This window comes from Lolium rigidum, chromosome 5 (assembly GCF_022539505.1).
Source record: "Lolium rigidum isolate FL_2022 chromosome 5, APGP_CSIRO_Lrig_0.1, whole genome shotgun sequence".
NCBI classification, from domain to species: Eukaryota; Viridiplantae; Streptophyta; class Magnoliopsida; order Poales; family Poaceae; genus Lolium; species Lolium rigidum.
Window position 1 is genome coordinate 173,474,655 of NC_061512.1, and position 18,969 is coordinate 173,493,623.

The 18,969-nt window shown below is 42.5% G+C and overlaps 1 protein-coding gene and 1 pseudogene across 4 annotated transcripts; one reads left to right on the forward strand and one right to left on the reverse strand.

Annotated features, from left to right (window-relative positions):
• Positions 1-925: 925 nt before the first annotated feature.
• Positions 926-7,279, reverse strand: LOC124654953 (annotated as a pseudogene).
• A 92-nt stretch (positions 7,280-7,371) lies between these two features.
• On the forward strand, positions 7,372-18,715 carry LOC124654952 (LRR receptor-like serine/threonine-protein kinase GHR1). 4 transcript variants are annotated; one of them, XM_047193925.1, is made up of 9 exons: positions 7,372-7,777; positions 7,936-9,099; positions 9,668-12,013; positions 12,090-12,174; positions 15,783-16,108; positions 17,380-17,515; positions 17,634-17,770; positions 17,853-17,976; positions 18,085-18,715. In XM_047193925.1, the coding sequence occupies exons 1-9, from the start codon at positions 7,490-7,492 to the stop codon at positions 18,465-18,467; spliced, it is 4,989 nt and encodes a 1,662-aa protein (XP_047049881.1). In that variant the 5' UTR covers positions 7,372-7,489; the 3' UTR covers positions 18,468-18,715. The 4 variants fall into 4 exon arrangements, with proteins under 4 accessions (XP_047049881.1, XP_047049884.1, XP_047049883.1 ...); XM_047193928.1 differs by having other exon boundaries at positions 15,810-16,108; XM_047193927.1 differs by having other exon boundaries at positions 9,668-11,995.
• Positions 18,716-18,969: the final 254 nt, after the last annotated feature.

The window sequence follows — 18,969 nt, forward strand, 5'->3', positions numbered from 1 at the left end:
TTGGTTAAAATCCGGCGATAACAAGCGCGCAGAAGACGATGCGATGAGGACGACGATCGCCTTTCTCGCCGACAAGTCGGGGCCACCAGGCGCGCGGGAAGTTTCCTCGATGTTTCCCGCGCTTTTGTTTCCTCCGAACTCCTCGAGCGCATCCCGGGGGAGGGGGGGGGGGGATGACATGGGCTCGCCGGATGGAAGAAAGCCCAAATCCGAGCAAAAACGAGAAATCGGGGACGCGACTGAGTCATTTTTCACCGTCCGGATGAAAAAATGGCTGCCGAGGCCTCGTGGGAGGAGATAATTTTAGAAAACTCTTTGAGAGACATGAACGGAGATGCTAGGCTATGCACTATGTTTGTTCGGTGCAAAGTAATAGCTGGCAGAGATTAGCATTGGTGCATTTGGCCTGTTATGTATATCATCGCTTTCACTGGTACCACTGGGACCTGTAACAGAGCTTTTAACAATACTTTAACCTCGCATGCAGGCCAGCTGAAGCTTGTATCCTGCTTGTGCAGTTGTGCCATGCATTTAACTCACCATCAGTTTATTTGTGTCAGATTGGAATCGAACCAACAACTTGGTTTGCTTTTCTTGTCAGTGCTGTTAAACTAATGCTTCACTATGTGTTGAATAGATTCAAAGGCCTCTATAATTCGCTTTTGCACTAGATAGTACATGGTCATTGCATGCATCAGGGAAAAGCGACTTTACCTCTCACCATGCCACGTGAGGCTCTCAGATGACACAACGTAAAAGTTGGGAGGGACCAGAACATGCAAGGAATAAGGAGTCAATTTCTTATGGTAGGATGGTTGATCATCGGCTGGGCTTCGACCGATATTGACACGCGCATCGGGCGATCGACATCTAGCTTTCGCCATTTTTGTTTCTTTTTTCCATGCTTTTGGTCCAAGTACTGCATGCTATTTATTGACATATAATCTTTTTTAGTAAGATGTAAAATCACCTTTTACAGTCGTTTTTTTTATACAGGAAGAAGGGAATTCAACTACTACAGACAGGGAAACCACAACACGCGCGCGCACACATAGAGAAAACCTACATCTCAAGACGGTTTGTGCAACCCTTATCCCATAAGTGCTGATTGGTGGCAAATTACATGTCGTCAGCAACAATGGAAATCAAACCAAATTGAGAAGGCCAACCAACTGGCATCTAGCGGCGACCATGCCAATATCACACCATGAGCACCTGAAGGAGAGGTCTGCCCTCCTACGCCACAGCCAAGTTGGCTATCAGTTCAAATCAGCACTTCTCCCTCGAACTGATTGTGCTGCTGAGCAACAACCCCATGGTTTATCCCACCACATGGAATATTGCACCGACATGCTCCATTGCATCCGTTTATGTGGTTGTCATCGCTGTCTCCTACAGTGGCCGCTTCATGCAGATGAACTGCTGCGTCCGAAGAGCATATGCTTTCTTCAGTGATCAGCACATCTTCTACGACGCACTGTGGCTCGGGGCAGTTTTCGTTGCATTGATTACCTGTCAAAACTCACGGGTAGACAAAAGAAATGAGGTTAATTACTATGCGTTCTGAATTTAAGTAACATTGATCTATTACAATTGCCTTGGTTCTTCCTAAATTTTCAGTAGCGGCGTCTTTGCCAGGTCCAAAGCAAAGCTGTCTATGTTCATCAAATTTGTTCGCGAGTGAGTATCCAAATTGGTTACAAGGATCCAGCTAAGAAAAAAGCTGGTCAAAGGAAATTATATGTAATCATACTATCCAAAATACTTTAGTATTATGCGCATCTTTGACAGCATAACAAATATCCAAGTATAATGCACATCTAAAAGAAACTCCACCATTCAGATGCAAAAAAATTCACTTTTCCAATCCAAGAAAATTTAGTAAAACCAGATTGCAAACAGCATTCAATGACATGGCAGTAACGTGGAAACATCACCTAAACCCAGTTTCCAAATCCCCTACGGCCTTGTTTGGCAGCCAGGTTTTTAACTAGATACAAGTGTATTATACCAGCTAAGACAATTACTCGAAGATACACTCTATGTCACGTTTGGCAGCCCGGTTTCTGGTCGCGTAAACCTAAGTTTACCCCTAGAAACACGTCGGGTTGCCAGTTTTTTAGACGCGAGGTGGGTCTCGCGTTTTTTACACTCTTGCTTCTTGGTTAACGGAAGGGGATCAGGTGTCCACCCAAAACACGTTGGGTAATACACTGCTAAACACTAGAATCCACTGTTTCCAAACGAGGCCTACAGGGGAAAAGTGGACTGCTTCTCTTTTTTATGGTAAACGTTTAAAATTTCAAGATCATATTCAAATGGTTATAGAGAGTTCAGGGTCGAAAACTTAACTGCTCCCAGGGTTCAGGGTTGAAAAGTAGATTAGTTTCATAATTTTTTTTTGAAGAATCTGAAGTCTGAACCTCTTATTCAGATGTTTCAATTGCGAATAAAATTATTTAGTACCATACCTGTTGTTTCTCCATTAGACAGTGGATGCTGCATCTTTGAGATATCTGAAGAGGAGACAGAGGCCAACGGTGCACTTGAGCTCGATGCAAAGGAATAAGAATAAGATGAAGACAGCAAGGACACCTGTCCTGGTATCCCTTGTACTGTATCTCCATTTTCATTTGGCTACAGTAAGAAATAAGGACTGTGAGATGATTAGAAGGACATTCTTGTGGAAAAAATTACTATAAGTAGTGTCCCATTTGGATTTGTAACATGTAGACCTCCAAGCTGTTTACTGAACTGTTGAAAAAGGATTGTGATGCATGTAGAAGTACCCAATTAGATTACTAGAAACAAAGGAATTTTCAATTTGAGTACAACTACACAACCTATCAGTTCTTCAGCCATTGCTAACACTGGGTTCAAATTTGCATAATAGTTTTCTATACAATCAGGAACTTGATCTAGCAAAATTGAAGTAATTGAATGGGAAGGGAACAGCAAATACTTCTTAGTTTTATTCTAGGAAAGATATGTGAATGAGTGTACCTTAGTAATAACTTCAGTTTCTTTTTTCACGCGGGAAGCCAATTTCTTCTTTCCTTTCAGATCTCCAATAGAAGCAGGATTTTCAGTAATGGTTTCAGACATATCACAACTTAATATGGCTTGCTCAGCTTGCTCTGAAAGTTGATGAGATGGGGAACTTCCAGAGCTTTGAGAACAGAATTGGACTATACAATCCTGACACCCAGAAACGTCAATATTTTGGAGCTTTCGAAGGCACAGTGGCAAATATTCGAGACTAGGGCAGTTTGAGAGATTCAAAATCTGGAGAGAAGTAAGGCATTCGAAGGAACCAAGAATTTTAAGATCAGGACAAGATGAAAGATTTAGGGCTTTCAAATATGCAAGCTGGCCAAATGATTGGGGGAGTTCCTCAAGTTTAGAACACTTTGACAGATTCAAATATTGAAGTGAACAAATGTTGCCCAATATCCCAGGCAGCATTTGGAACTCGAAACCACTTAGGTTCAGATCCACAAGAGAACAAAGGCTACCAAATGATTGCAATAATCTGTCGGGTAATGTCGGAAGCTTAGAACACTGCGACAAGTTTAAGAAACGGAGTTTGGTGAGGTTTTCAATAGAATCAGGGAAGGTTCTAACTTCAGGACAGCATGAAAGGTTGAGGTAATGCAAATCATGCAGCAAATCAAGGCTATTCAACTCCTGAAGTTTCAAGCAACCATGAAGATTCAAATAATTAAGCCCTTTCAAGTTGCTGAGGAAGGATGGCAGCTCTATAAGTTCAGTTTCTGAAAGATCCAATGTCTGCAGCTTATTAAAGCTCATAATTTGGGGAGGGAGTGTTGTAATGGACAAAGTCGAAGCATCAAGATACCGCAGTTGTTTCAGCTGAAAAACAGGACTAGGTATCTCATTAACAGAGCATTCACCGAGATCCAGAACACGCAAATACTTGTTCACTGAAAGAACTTCGCCAATATGCTCCATATCTGTACCACTGGTCTTGAAAATCAATGACCTTGCCTTTGTAGGCCAAGCCTTGCTATCTATTGACTGTAAGCTAGACGCAGACACCTGTGCATAACGGTAATCACAGTATCTATTATTGCGTTCATTCTCTGCGTCCAAAATCACTAGGATATCTTCACCGGCAACTGACCTAGCAAGATCATGTGCCAAGTTATGCATGCATAGCATTTCCTCTGAAGTATTGACTATTTCTGCAGTAACCTGTACAGAAGTTTAATTAGTTTACTTACACAAAAATATACATACTCACATCTAATCATGAAATTCTACTTTTGTGCAAAGTTTAGCCATGATCTGGTGCAGCTATATTTTAGTTTATCTTATGAAGAATGAATAGATTTGCAAACAACCTATTTCAACAAAAGAAAATGCACACTTGCTTGTAAGTATTTGTTTGAATATGTTGATACCATGGCAGTTTGATGCAAATATAATTGTAAGTTCTTGGTGCATATTATGAGGTACGTGTAAAATTATTTGTTCACTTATACTATCGTGAAGTCCACTCTAACAATTAAATCAACTTTGTCTATGTATTTTCGTCCTATTTGATCGTAGATATTCACCATATGGCTTAAAATCATATTGTTTTCGAAAGCATGATATATTCCTCAACAATATTGGCTTAACATGTTCTCCAGAGTAAGTCAGTAATTAACCTTATTAATACTGTAATTTCCAAATCAATTATCAGTCAAAACATGACATTTTTATATGAGATTTATTTCAATTACTTACCAAAGATTAATGACAATGTATGAATATATATGAGCTACAATAATCTTTGTGAGTTGTTTGACTTCTGAAATGACAGAGAATATTTATTGTGCACATAGCAAGGTTCACCATTTAGTGCATGCAAAACAAACCAAGAGGCAAGTCAATAACATAGGTTCACCAAAGAACTTACTTGATGCCCTTCTACAGTTTGAAGGAAATATATTGCCTTAAGTTCATCAATATACTTCTCAGCAGTTACATCAAGCGGTAAGGTTCCATGTCTGGACTCAATCATGTCAAGTGCAATCCATTGTTGAATAATTTTTTCTTGTCTATGGGAGATCCTTTAGGGAAGATTGAACAATATACAAAGCATAATCTTAGTTCATGAGGCATATTATAATATACTATCTTGAATGATGGAAACAATGGTGAAATTTTGTCTTCAGGATAATCTTCCTCTATCTTCCACATTTCTTTATCCTTGGCAGCTTGCCATATCTCACGCCTCTGTCTCTGAGCATTCACCACAGATCCAAGAAAGTTAGCAACCAAGGGTGTGCCATCACACCTTCTAACAATTTCATCTCCATATTCTCTGAACAGTGGGTCACCATGACCTGTCATTGCCCTTTGAGAGAATATCTTTAAACAATCATCTTCAGATAATGCAGACAAGTTGTAAGGCTGACTAGTAGACATGAGATTAGCAACTTTATCACTGTGGGTGGTCACTATGATCTTGCTTTCTGTCTGTCTACCTGTAAGCAACATATGCTTCAGCCCATTCACTTCTTCATCTTTACCCCACAAGCTATCTAATACAATTAAGCAGCTATACTTATTTAGTATGGTTTGAACAACATTCTTAATTGATTGCAATTGCATGTTTCCCTCAATTCTTTCGGTAGTTTGAGAAACTATATCCCTCCCAATTTTTTCAAGGCTGACATTACCCATAGAAACATGAACCCATATCCTGAATCTGAATGCCTTTGTTTGGGAATCATTGAAAACTAGTTGTGCAAGGCTTGTCTTCCCAAGCCCCACAGGCCCAACTATAGAAATAATGGAAGTCTCATTGACACTTTTCTGCATTATCATGTCCATGAGATTTCCCAGGTCTCTATCTCTCCCAAAAATTGTAATGTCACTATTTCTATATGATGTTGTTTGCTTCTCATAAAAATCCACCGCTGAGTTAATATGTGAAATGAAATGATATTGAGTAGGTAAGTGTTGCCTTGTCTGTAGCAACTCTCTCTTAGATTTCATCTTATGAACCATGCTAACTTTCGAAATGATCGGATTGGAAAGTGAGCAGAATAATGATCCCTGAAAATTTACCATCAATTTTTCTGAAAATCAAAATCATTGCTATCATAACAAAAGTTGTAAGCATGTACCCATGTTAACCTACCAAAAGACAGCTGAAGAAGTGCTTGTGCAACTAGATGCAATAAAAACATAAATGCCATGGTAAGTTAATATTGCAATGCTAAAACATCTTATAAATCGGTACAGAGAGAGTAGTATTTTACAATGTCAAAAGAAGGATTTGTCCCCCTTTCCTCTCAACTGTATACTTTTCAGTATTTGGCCACCTTAAAACGTTTTTTCCTTGTTCTGGCCTAGCTTATGTGCTCAAGACTTTTGAGTTATATGTTGAGAGCTCTACATTCATTACAAACATGAAATATTGCCGACTCACAGGCAGAGATTTACAAGAATCCTAAAGCACTATTCTCAGTAGTCGAATTATGGGTGGGAGCAAATCAGGCCCTCAATATGCTTTCAAATTTGCGTTTTTCACTTTTTAACAGAGCATAGAAGCACTACTCTGTGACAATTCTCAAGTACTTTTGTTGCCTTGGAAAAAGGGGAAATATATATAGTCGTCACGTGAACTATCAACCAATATTGGTGGGCATGCATCTAAAATTCTAGTTTCATTGACCTACTAACACATCTTTTTTCCGGAAGAGAAACATACTAAGACGTCAAATAAATCTAGAAAAAAAGTCACTCGTTTAAAAAAATAATAACTCGTCTAAAAAATCCAAAATTGAGCAAACAATTTTATTTAACCAGATCGAATGTTACTTCAGAAACCGTAAGGCGTAATTATAATACCTGATCACAAGAGAATTTATTTAACCAGACCAAAAATCAAGCCAGGCTGTTTACCTTCTTAGCATAGCTGCTGCTCCCTTCAAACTGCTCCTTGGACGAGTAGTATTCGTCAACGATGTCTTCGATGTCGAAAGCCAGGGCCTTGATCTGGGCGAGCCAGTGCCGCAGGTTCGCCCTGTCGCTCCCGAAGGAGTTCTTCTCCGCATTTTTCAGCAGGTCTTCTAGGTACACCAGCGTGTCCTTTATGCTCTCCAGGTCGTCGCTGAAATTGCAGCACAGCTGGACCTCGCCCTGCGCGGCGCCGACGAGTTCGCCGATCTTGCGGGCAACCTGGCTCACCGCCGCGGCCACAAGCATCTCGGTGCCAACCATGGCTGGCTAGAAGATGGGGAGCCGGATGCGGCAAGGGAGGCTTTGAGCAGGTGTAGCCGGCAGACAGTGCACTGATTGGTTTATTGACCTGACTCTTCAAAGTCTCGAAAGGCTTGTGTTTGGGCCCAGCCCTCTTTCTACTACGCTCGTGTTCACCTCCAGACTTCACTGTACTCGCTTTTCTGCAGCTCTTTTAGATCTCCTACTCCAAAATCGCAATTTCCCAAAAATACCTAAATCGACATGCCATATGGCCACCGCCGGCGCCGTCGTCGACCGGCTACTACGCCGGCTGGCCTCCGACGCTCGCCGGTCGGATCTGCCTTCGGACATAGACCAGCACGTGGCGCACTTCAGGCGAACTCTGTCGAGGTTGCGTGATGTGCTGGTAAGTGTGGAGAGATATTTTTGGGTGCGTACTGAGGTACAGGATTGGATGACGAAGATCAATCAGATTGTCTATGACATGGACAATCTCTTGGACGAATTTGAAGACCAAAATGACACTGAATCTGAGAGGAGCGGCTGTATTACAAAGGTTCGATAGTACCAACCCCCAAAGCGCTGTATAACCCCTAATGCAGAGTACATTACTATTTTTTTGCTCATTCAGCTGAAAATGCAACCTTAGGTTATTACAGTGGTATATTTTTCTTGGATGCCTCGATTGATCTTTTTTCTTAAATAAATTTGCAGGCAACATCACTGTGTTCCCCGTGTCCATTTGTCTTGTATAGTACTAGAGTGAATAGAATGAAGACACTCATAAAAAGATTGGATCATTCAGCAAGAAATTCAGTCATTTTCGGTATGATGCAGCACCCAAGGTGTGATCTTGAGCAAACAGATACCCAAGAAGAATTCTGTAGAGCTGCAATCGTTGGAAGAGATGGCGACAAAACAAAAATAAAGGAATTAATCTTGCAAAATGATGCAGAAATATTGTCCATCATTCCCATTGTCGGCCTTGTGGGTTTGGGGAAAACAGCTCTTGCCAGATTAATTTTCCATGACCAGGGAGAAGGGTTGAATTTTGATCTTCGTATTTGGATCAACTTGAATAGGAAATTTGACCTTAGAAAGCTTGCTGCTGATATAATCTCACAAGCTAATGAAACAAAAGAAGGAGGACCCTCAGTAGTTAACAACACCAGCGCTGAGATTAATGGGAATCTCCAATTGCTAAAGAATCGTTTGCAGGAGACACTTCATGGCAAACATTGTCTAATTGTCTTGGATGGCCTTTGTAGCACAAATAAAAGCCAGCTGGATGAATTGAAGGAAATGCTCAGGGGTACGAACAAGTCGATCAAGGTTTTAGTGACCACCTCAAGTGAAATAACTGCAGAGCTAATGCACACTTTCACACCATACAAGTTGCTTCCATTATCTGAAGATGACTGTTGGACAATATTTTCTGAAAAGGCATTTGGGGATGGAAATTGTTTCAATGCATGCCTAAAGACAATTGGGAAGCAAATTGCGAAAAGATGTGACGGAATACCAGCTTTAGCTCATTTTCTTGGTTCAATAGTTCACAATCAAGGCATGTATGTCTGGTTAGCAGCAAGGGATGAAGCAATATGGAAATTAGAGAGAACATATTCTGGGAGAAGTAAAGTGTTTTCATCATTGAATAAATTGTACTATGACATGCCTTCAGCGCTAAAACTATGCTTTCTATATTTATCAATATTTCCTAAGGGATCTGCTATTGATAAAGAAAAACTTATCCGGCAGTGGATTGCACTTGATATGATAGGATCAAGACATGAGACGTTGCCTTCCTATGTTCACGGGGAGATGTACATTCAGGATCTTTTGTCAATACATTTCCTTCAAGTTCAAAAGACACCTTCAGTAAGTCACTAAATACTTGTTATGTTAACAGTTTTTTCTTTTCATATTGTAAGTATGCCTTTAAGCCTTTTACTAGACTAGTGTCAAAACTTATTGGCTAGTTCGTAATCTATATTTTGCTCCATATTCTTGTATGGCTGTCATTACGAATTCCTATAAGGTACACAATTTACAATGTTATTAATAACATATTCTTGTATGGCTGTCATTATGAACATGTGACCAAATTTATAATCGTTTTGGAGGAAGTGCACTAATTACTGCTGTCTTGGACGACGTGTCGCCTAGCACCGTCAGATTGGTCAACACAATCAAGGTGGAGGCAGGGGCAATGGGGCTTACGGGCCTGCTCCTTGGAGAACCTAGTTGTTTTAGCATTACATTTCCTGGGTGTGGCCTATCTTCGGGCTTGTACATATCTTTCTCTGTTTTCAATGCATCAAGGTGCAAAACTTTTCGCTTTTTCTCGAAATAAAAACCTACCTCATATTCAGAAATATATTTCTGTTGTGAATACTTGAATACATAGATCTGTTATAGATGTTGAATGTTCTGTTCTTTTTTCTAGGTTAACGGAATTGAAAACAAAACAGCTCCTAAAATGCTCTACATGCACAATGTTGTCCATGACTTTGCAACACATATTGCCTCTAATGATATTATAATTTTGGATGGCGGGGAAATGAACAGTAATTCAAAAGGCCCCACTTTCCAATTTATATTGTTGACCTATTACAGAGAGCACTCAATACTTTGCAGTCCACTGATTACCAGTGCAAGGGCATTACATTTCCAGAATACTAAGGCTATAAAGCTTCATAGAGAAGCTTTTAAATTACTGAAGCGTATGCGTGTTTTAAATCTTAGTGGAAGCTGCATTCAAGAAATTCCTGATTCTATTGGCCACTTGAGGCATCTAAGATACCTTGATATTTCGGACTTGAAGATTCAAATCTTACCTTCCTCAATGAGTACACTGACAAACCTTGAGGCACTGGATCTATCAAATACTTCTCTCAAGAAATTACCTCGGTTCATTGGTACTTTTCTGAAGCTAAGATATTTGAATCTGCAAGGCTGTCAGATACTTCAACACTTGTCTCTAACCTTTGGTCATCTCCAAAGACTTGAGCATCTTAGGCTGTCATGTTGTTATGATGTCGGTGAGCTAGATGATTCTCTGTGCAATCTTCAGCATCTTCGATTATTGGATTTGTCAAACTGCACCGAGCTTAAACAGCTACCTAGTTCATTTGGTAATTTAATGAATTTGGAGGATCTAGATCTGTCTGGCTGCTTCAACCTCAAGCATCTACCAGAATCTTTTGGTAATATCTGTTTTCTTAGGTTCCTGAACATATCGAGCTGCTACGAGCTTCAACATTTGCCTGGATCTCTTACCAATCTCGGGAAGTTGGAAGTGCTTATACTTCGGAGATGTCGCAAGCTTCAAAAGCTCCCTCCTTCCTTTAGAAACATTCAGTTCCTTCGAGTTTTGGATCTAGCTGGCTGTGAGGCACTTGAAGTAAGTACTGAGATAATGACAACCAACTTGGAGCATCTGAACCTACAACGTTGTCGCAGGCTGCAGACACATCCCAACTGCTTTCAGAACTTTACTAAATTGAAGTTTTTGAATCTCTCAGAGTGCCAACCTTATGCTGATTATCATTTGAATCTATCAAAGTGCCCCCCTAACATTGATTATTTTCAATCTCTTGGTTACTTGTTCAACTTAGAATATCTTAATCTGTCACAAACCGTCCTTGACATACCTGTGTCATTTGAGAGGCTTCAGAAGCTGCACACGTTGGACCTCACTGGTTGTGTTGTAGTAAATCCATCATCTGGTGTATCTCATATATTGTCAGATATGATAAATAAGATGACAAGGCTCAAATTTGTGTTGACAAAAGATCCAACGATAGTGGCCTCTCTACCACAGCACATTCGGTACTCTGTTGGCACTGATGAACACTGGCACATAACAAGTGATGAGCTTCTTATTTCAGACCTCACAGGAGGATCCAGGGGGTTAAGTATAGCAGAGAGAGTAAATCTGCAGAGTCGAGTGGAGCTTCGTTTTCTTAAGCTGGAGTGGATGCCAAATTCTCAGCCAGCTGATGTAGTTGATGATGTAGGTGAAGAAGTACTGGAAAAGCTCCAACCAAACCAGAGTTTAGAGCATTTGGAGCTAGTTGGATATGCAGGTCCTGTGTTCCCTCGATGGATGATGGGCAACATGATGACTTCACTTCCAAACATTGTCAGTCTTCATCTGTTCCACCTAGAGAACTGCAAAGATCTCCCTCCACTCGGTGAGCTCCGGAATCTGCTCTACTTGCATATAAAAGATGTGCCTAAGCTCACAAATCTCCAGAGGGGTCTTTCTGGTGGGCCACGACCCTTCAAGAAATTAACACGTCTCAATTTGGAATCGTTATTCAACTTAGAAGCATTGTCTATACTGTTGGCATCCAGCAGTGGGGATCACTTCATGTTTCCTTGCCTCGAAGAGTTGTCTGTAGTATCTTGTTGTAAGCTCATGTTTGAACCATCTCTTCCAAAATGCTTGAAATATGAGATAAGAGAGAGTGACCGTGTTCTGTCATGTGGAGAACCTACTGGACCATCATCTTCTTCACCGCCAGTACAAATAGAGATAATAGGGTGCAAGATACCATCCAGATTTTTGCAATGGGTTAGGTCCTTGAGTACCCTTGAGAAAGCAGTAATTGATGCATGTGAGGGGGAGGATGGTCAAGTGCTAACTTCTCTTGGGCTCCTGGAGATAATAGGCGATGAAGAACAGCCCAGTAGCTATGATTCTAATGTAAATGAATCTGCGACTGTCAGTTCATCGGAAGCAGTCATTCCACATGAGTTATCTAGTCAGGTACCTAACCAGTGTGCTGTAAGTATACCCGTTATTTCTTCAATGCTTACAGTGCAATACTTCAGTTCCTATTTAACTTGTTGAATATGCACAGATTGGCGCCCATACTGATACTCGTTATGGCAGAACAATGTTTCAAAATCATTTCCCATGGTTCAGGGTCTCTCCAGCGCACAAAGGTTATTATTTTATAGAGCAATGGTTGTCACTAGTGCATTAACTACACATTAAGAAAGTTTTTTACCATCACTAGTTCGTTGTGGTCTTCTAGGGTCTGTCTTAGGAGGCACATCTTTAGGTCTGTCTTAGGAGACACATCTTTAGATTTCCAGGGTTGTAAGTTTGCAAACAAGAGACTGTCTCCTTTTGATCTTGTTCATTCAGACGTTAGGGGTTTGGCTCCCTTCGTTTCAAAAGGGTGGCGTCACTAGTACATTATTTTTGTGGCTACACTTGCATATATGTCTATTTTATGTCTTCTCGTCGTGAGACCTTAACACCAGCACACCAGCACAAAAGCACAGTGGCAGCATCACCATTCACCATCGCTCGAACGCCGCGACCTGGGATCGAATTCCCCATGCGCACATTTTTTGAAGTGCGGGCCTGGCGCAGTGGTAAAGTATCTCCAACTGTGTCCTGGAGGCCCTGAGTTTGAATCAGCCTCCTTGTACAATAAACAGCAAGGGAAAGGCTGCCTAGAAATACCCTTACCTAGACCCCACAATGTGTGGTAGCTTTCAGCACTGGGTACGCCCTCGTTGTGAGACCTTATCTATCTATAAACAATTCGCCACCATGATACCCAGTTCTCCACTCCTATTCCTATCTTCCATGTAGATTCCGCGAGAGAGTATATCTCTCGTTCCCTGGGCAGGTTCCTTGCTTAGCAGCACACGCTTGCTCAGTTCTCCTGTCCTGAATTGTGTCGCATCCTTGAGACGGCTTGCACGCTGTTGATAACTACCACATTTCACCTCATCAACATTCAACCCTCTTCTGAATGATAATTTCACACTTTTATTCCTCTTACACCTCACACACACGTGCACAAGCATCTGTGTGTCAACTATAGATGCTATTAAGTTGCAAAGGCTCTAGGGCTCATTCAGAATGAGCACACTCTGATCACGCATAGGTGTGTTTCCCTGATTAAATAAGTCAAGTGGTGGCTTGCATGGTGTTAGAGAAGGCACCCTTCTTGGTCCTTCAATGTCAGCTAGAGATGGCACAAAAGTTTGTAATATATGAAGGGTGCATGGCTTGTAGTTAATGTTGTTATCTCTAGTTTCCCTTAATTTTAGCACATGAGTCTTTCCTTAACCTTTTTATCGTGCAAGATAAGTAAGCTTCTCTCTTCTCCACGTCACCAAATATCCTGTGTGACTCAACAATAGATCTCTCTGTTATGTGGCTGCTAGGGTTTGGGAGGGAGAGAGAGGGCTGCGAGAGCGCGAGAAGGCCGGCCGGGGGCCTTTTGCCCACGGCCGGGCAAGAGGGAAGGGATGTCCTTCTTAATTCTTGCTTGATTAGATTGATACGTCTCCTCTCCTTATATAGAGAGGTTTACTTGACCCCTAAGAAAGCGACTCTTATCTCTAATTAACCCTAAGACTAATGGGCTATAGCGCCAGCCCAAGCCCATTACGTACTCTAACACTACACCCCACATGGACACGCAGCTCGTCCTCGAGCTGCAACCTAAACAAACCATGACTCGACGCAACACAAACCTAACACCTAAAAACGAGCCTTTTACATCTCGGCTTGTTTTATTACTCTCAACCTGAAATGGACTGGGACGCTTTATTGTTGACCCCTGAACATAAAGTGGACACCATCCGCTCGTCGGACGTGCACCACCTGGATCCCATGGAAACCAGCGGGACAAAAGGAGCCCGCGCGGCGGCCGTCGGCGGAATGCAGTGGTGCTACGCGGTGCGCTCCTGTCGGTGACACCATGCCTTCTCCCCGCTGAATGACTGTCGATGGCGCAGACTTTGAGGTCGCTGCCCGCGGGAAAAACAACATGTCCGCCGCCCGTGGGGGAAACCGTACGCCCAAGATCCCCGACGCAGCGGATGAGATCGAGGTCCGTTGCGCAATGAAGTGCAACTTGAAGGAGCTGCAGCTGCAGATCACGCATCTCCCGCACACGCCGACGCACTAGGAGGCTGCGCGCAGCAGCTTGCAGCCTCACCATCGCCGACACGTGGCGGATAGCGATCCAAGCCGGAAGCGGTGACGGCGACGGAGGGAAACAGACCTGGTGGAAGGGCATCCCGGGCGGTGTCGATGTAGAGCCCGGGGCCAAGGTCGCTCCCACACCGCCGAAAGGCAGGGACGGCGTCGGTGGCGGCAGCAGCCGCTGCTGCGGTGTTGGTGGCGACGGCAGCAGCTGCTGCTGTTGCAGTTGCCCACCGAACGACAGGGACAGCGTCGGTGAGGACAGCAGCTGCAGCGGTGGCGTTGGTGGCGGCGGCAGCAGCTGCTGTTGCTGTAGCGTCCCGGTGGGGAAGAAGGCGGCCGGCTGCTGGAGAAGAGGGACCCCCGGCGCCGAGGTATGGCCCGGCCCGGAGATGATGGACAGCGGCAGCGGGGACTGCAGCAGCCCGACGTCGGGTGGCGGCGACGACAGCAGCAGCGTCGGCAGCCGCGCTGCCGGCGGCGGCAGCATCGGCTGCAGCGGCCCGGCGATCGCGGCGGAGGCCGCCTGGTGCATCGGCTGCCACGGCAGCAGCGCCGCCGCCGGCGGCGGCCCGTAGGGACCGGCCAGGAAGAGACGGATCTCCTGGACAGCAGTGGTGAGATCGCGGAGGGCTGCGGTGATCTCCGCCAGGGAGAGAACAACGGGTACGTCGGACTGCAGCGGCGGCGGGTGGGAAGAACTCGGTGGAGGGTTGGACATGATCGAACCCGGGAAAGCTGATACCAAGTGTTATGGGGCTGCTAGGGTTTGGGAGGGAGAGAGAGGGCTGCGAGAGCGCGAGAAGGCCGGCCGGGGGCCTTTTTTTTTAAACATAAGGCCTAAGCCCAGCTTTAAATTAATAAAGCCACAACGGCAGAGTACATGGATGCTGAGAACAGCTTACAACCCAAAGAAGCTACAAGCAAAAACAACAGAAATGAAACACAGCTTGCAACACCAAAGCCCTCTTCAACGATCAGCAGCCCGGCGCCGGTGGAGCTCGAGAGGGAAGGGATGTCCTTCTTAATTCTTGCTTGATTAGATTGATACGTCTCCTCTCCTTATATAGAGAGGTTTACTTGACCCCTAAGAAAGCGACTCTTATCTCTAATTAACCCTAAGACTAATGGGCTATAGCGCCAGCCCAAGCCCATTACGTACTCTAACACACTCTCTCTCTCTCCCCCTCCTAGATTAGTCCATTTTCTTGTATTTTTGATCTGTTATGCTCGGTCATCACCACTGTTTTAAGTCACCACCATTGGTAGCTTGTACTTTGCGCTTCTAAAGTGTTTTCATGTAACACACAACAATGCACATTTAGTAACATGTTCAAGAACACCTTATTGTGCATCCCCTAAGGAAGGATTGTACCCAGCTCAAACACCCTCACTCATCACTCCCACTATCGCGCCAGTCACTGTTCTGGACGTGATGTAATTTCTTCATGCACGCAACTTTAACTGTAATTGTGTTAGTGTTTATTTGCTCTGAATTTATAATTTCTACAAATTGTTGAACTGTAAATTATCAAAGCATTATTGAATTTGGTATATTTGAACAAAAACTTCTTACATATTTCTCCCTGTTCAATACTAGAGCTCACTCTTCATAATCACCATGTAGAACTACTGACTTCTATAAGCTTCAGTGGCTCCGGCTCTACAGCATCGGAAGATCTTTCAATGATTAGTAGTGACACCTTCTTTCTTGATTCACCATACGTTACTGTCTTCACCTTTGAGGAATTGAAGATTGCCACAAGAAACTTTGGGCCAAACAATCTACTTGGCGAGGGTGGGTCTGGATTTATCTACAAGGGCCAGCTTCGCAGAAAAATGAACCCTTCAATTAGCAGCAACAGTATGGTGATTGCTGTTAAGAAGTTCAAACCGGACAGTTTATGCTGGCCTGAAAATTGGCAGGTAATTCTCCTATTTTAAAGCTCTACACTCATTCTCTGTTTACTAAAGATGTGGATCATCTAGCCTTCTAATTTCGATTTCTACAGCTTTACACTCTTTACGTTTATTAAGGTCGGTGGTCTGAGATCAAACATTTCCTTTTTTGGTTGGAAACCTTTTCTTTTCTGGAAGAAACTAGCAGCATGAAGGAACAAACCCAGCGATACAGCCACTGGAGGTTTGTACAGGGGAAAAAATCATCGAAATTTCGAACGAATTTTGCAAAATTACTAATTGTGGGTGAGAGGCGAGAAATGATAATATCAGCCGAAATTTTTGGCCGAATTTAACAAAGTTAGCCTTGTACAGTTTTTTCCTTGCTTTCTCTCAATTTTTTCGTAGCCTGGCTAAGCGTGTGTTCGAGAAAAAAAAGTTGGCCAAATTTAAAATGTCACATACACAACGATTCTAATAGGATAGAATCACCAACTAGGTTTCAGTGCGCAGGTGGAGGTAATGCGCAGTGTTACATTAGGTTGTGAGTTTGATTCTGTACCCACGTAATTAAATTTTGCTTAATAATTTCAAGTGCTTAATTTGGTTCTGTCCGAAAATTTTGAAAAAAATCTTGAAAATTTTGTCATTTTCTCAAGTTTTGTGAATCTCGGCCAGGTGGAAGAAAAAAACCGAAATGTTGAACCCTGGGTTTGTACGCAAGGTGTGGACTGCGGAGTACAACCTCTGGCCTGCACCCAAGTTCAAGGGTCATTTTGGCTCTTTTTTTTTTATGTGCATAGAACCCCACATTCTCTTTTTTTTTTCTATCTGCTCAGTAAACTCTATGATGTGGTAACTAAGTTGCACCAGAGAACTTATCTGGTGCATATGAGATAAAAACACTTGCTAAAAGTCGTAAAAAAAACTAAAAATAATTGTGTGCATAGAAAAAACAAACAACTACCATTTATAAATTTCAATTCATTTTGCCCCACAGCTTGAGAAAAAAAAAGGAAAATCGTATCGTGAATAGTATTTAGCTGAAATTGGGCCCTTAAGCACTACCAGATAAATTTATTGTTTTTGTTAATGGAGTTGTGGTTGGGATTTGGATTCGAAATTTGTTAGTTTAAGGCTGTAGAGTGCCAGATTGTTATTTAAGCAATCTAACTGCATGGTAGTTGCACTTCTCATCTAATATTTATTTTCTCTTACCAAGGGAACACATCTCTATATATTGTAGTCTCATAGTTGAGACCGCTGATGTCTTACAGTACTGTTTGCTTTCAATGTAGACTGAGATGAATTTCCATGGAAGGATTTCACACCCAAACCTTGTCAAACTGTTAGGCTACTGCTTGGATGCCAACAACACGGTCTTTGTTTACGAGTTCATGGCAAGAGGGAGCTTGGATAATCACCTGTTTAGAAGTGGGTCTTTCGTGACTTAAACTTCCAAGGATAATAATGAACTATTCTCTAAGATACTCTCTTTATACTTCTGATTAACTACAGGTTTTTGAGTTGTGTTGATATGTCATTTTTTTAGGAGGAACAAATCTACTATCTTGGAGTCTCAGGGTCAAGATTCTTACTGAGGCAGCTCGTGGCCTTGCATTCCTTCACTCCCTAGAAAGACCGGTCATCTACAGAAACTTTAAGGCTTCAAAAATCCTATTAGATTTGGTAGATCTTCTTGCAACTGACTTTGAACTGCTGAGCATTACTCCATAATTTAGATCTCTGACTGGAACATTTTCTTGTTCAGAACTACGATGTAAAGCTCTCGGGTCTTAACTTTGGCAAGGATGGCCCATGCAGTGGGCTATCGCATGTAACAACAAGAGTCATGGGCACATATGGCTATGCAGCTCCTGAATATATAGCTACTGGTATATTTATTGTTGAACCTACTTCCTTGGGTGAAAAAAAAGTACAACTAGCAAGTGACATATCATTTTTATTATCAGTACTAACAAATCATCTTTGTCGTGAACTAGGTCACTTGTATGTGAAGAGTGATGTCTACAGCTTTGGCGTTGTGCTGCTGGAGGTGCTTACTGGTCGGAGGGCGATTGACCAAAAGCGCCCCACTGGGGAGCTTAGTTTGGTGGATTGGGCGAGACCCTACCTGGCTCAGGCTGAAAGGAGAATTCTACATAGGGTGATGGATCCTCGTCTTGTGGGGAAGTATCCTTCCAAGGCCGCCCATCAGGCTTCCCAACTCGCACGCAGCTGCCTTTCTCAGAACCATATGACACGCCCATCCATGAACGAAATCGTGGATGTTCTAGAGAATATCTGCTCAATGGACACAAAAACAAGGGAACCCAATAATACCTCCTTGCAACTGAAGCCCCGGGGGCGCTCACTGCTTGGATGAGCTCCATGGGTTTATGTCCATGGATTGATTCTGCTTTCTGCTATAATGATACAACATTTCCTGGGATTTGATCCAGATACTGTATATAGTTGCAACTTTCATATAAATTGATTTGGTACATTTTGCACTCAAATATGATTGTAACCTATATTAGACTAGCTTAATACCTGTGCGTTACTATGGCACTTGATAAAAAAAAAATATGTATAGGTATACAAACTGATAAAGTTGGTCATATTGTGTAAGCATAGTTGTGTCTCATGTGTGTTTTTACAGTTATGTTGCGGAGAACGCATGCACACGTGAGGATCACAAAAGTATCATATTTCCATTTTTTTCTATATTATCTATACCCAATAACAAAGGAGTTAAGGTTTTTGCTAAAAAAAATCGTCAACAATATTTTTTAGACCGTTTTACCCTCCCACCAAAATACATAATACTTACTCCAATTGCCAAGACCGGTTCGTTTGCTTTATTTCTCCCCCAACCGCCAGATCGA

Bases quoted from the DNA above. Each gene is read 5' to 3' on its own strand.
- LOC124654952 (XM_047193925.1), top strand. From the start codon at position 7,490: ATGGCCACCGCCGGCGCCGTCGTCGACCGGCTACTACGCCGGCTGGCC. The intron at 7,778-7,935 runs GTTCGATAGTAC...ATAAATTTGCAG, and splicing joins GGAGCGGCTGTATTACAAAG to GCAACATCACTGTGTTCCCC. The intron at 12,175-15,782 runs GTTATTATTTTA...GTTCAATACTAG, and splicing joins GGTCTCTCCAGCGCACAAAG to AGCTCACTCTTCATAATCAC.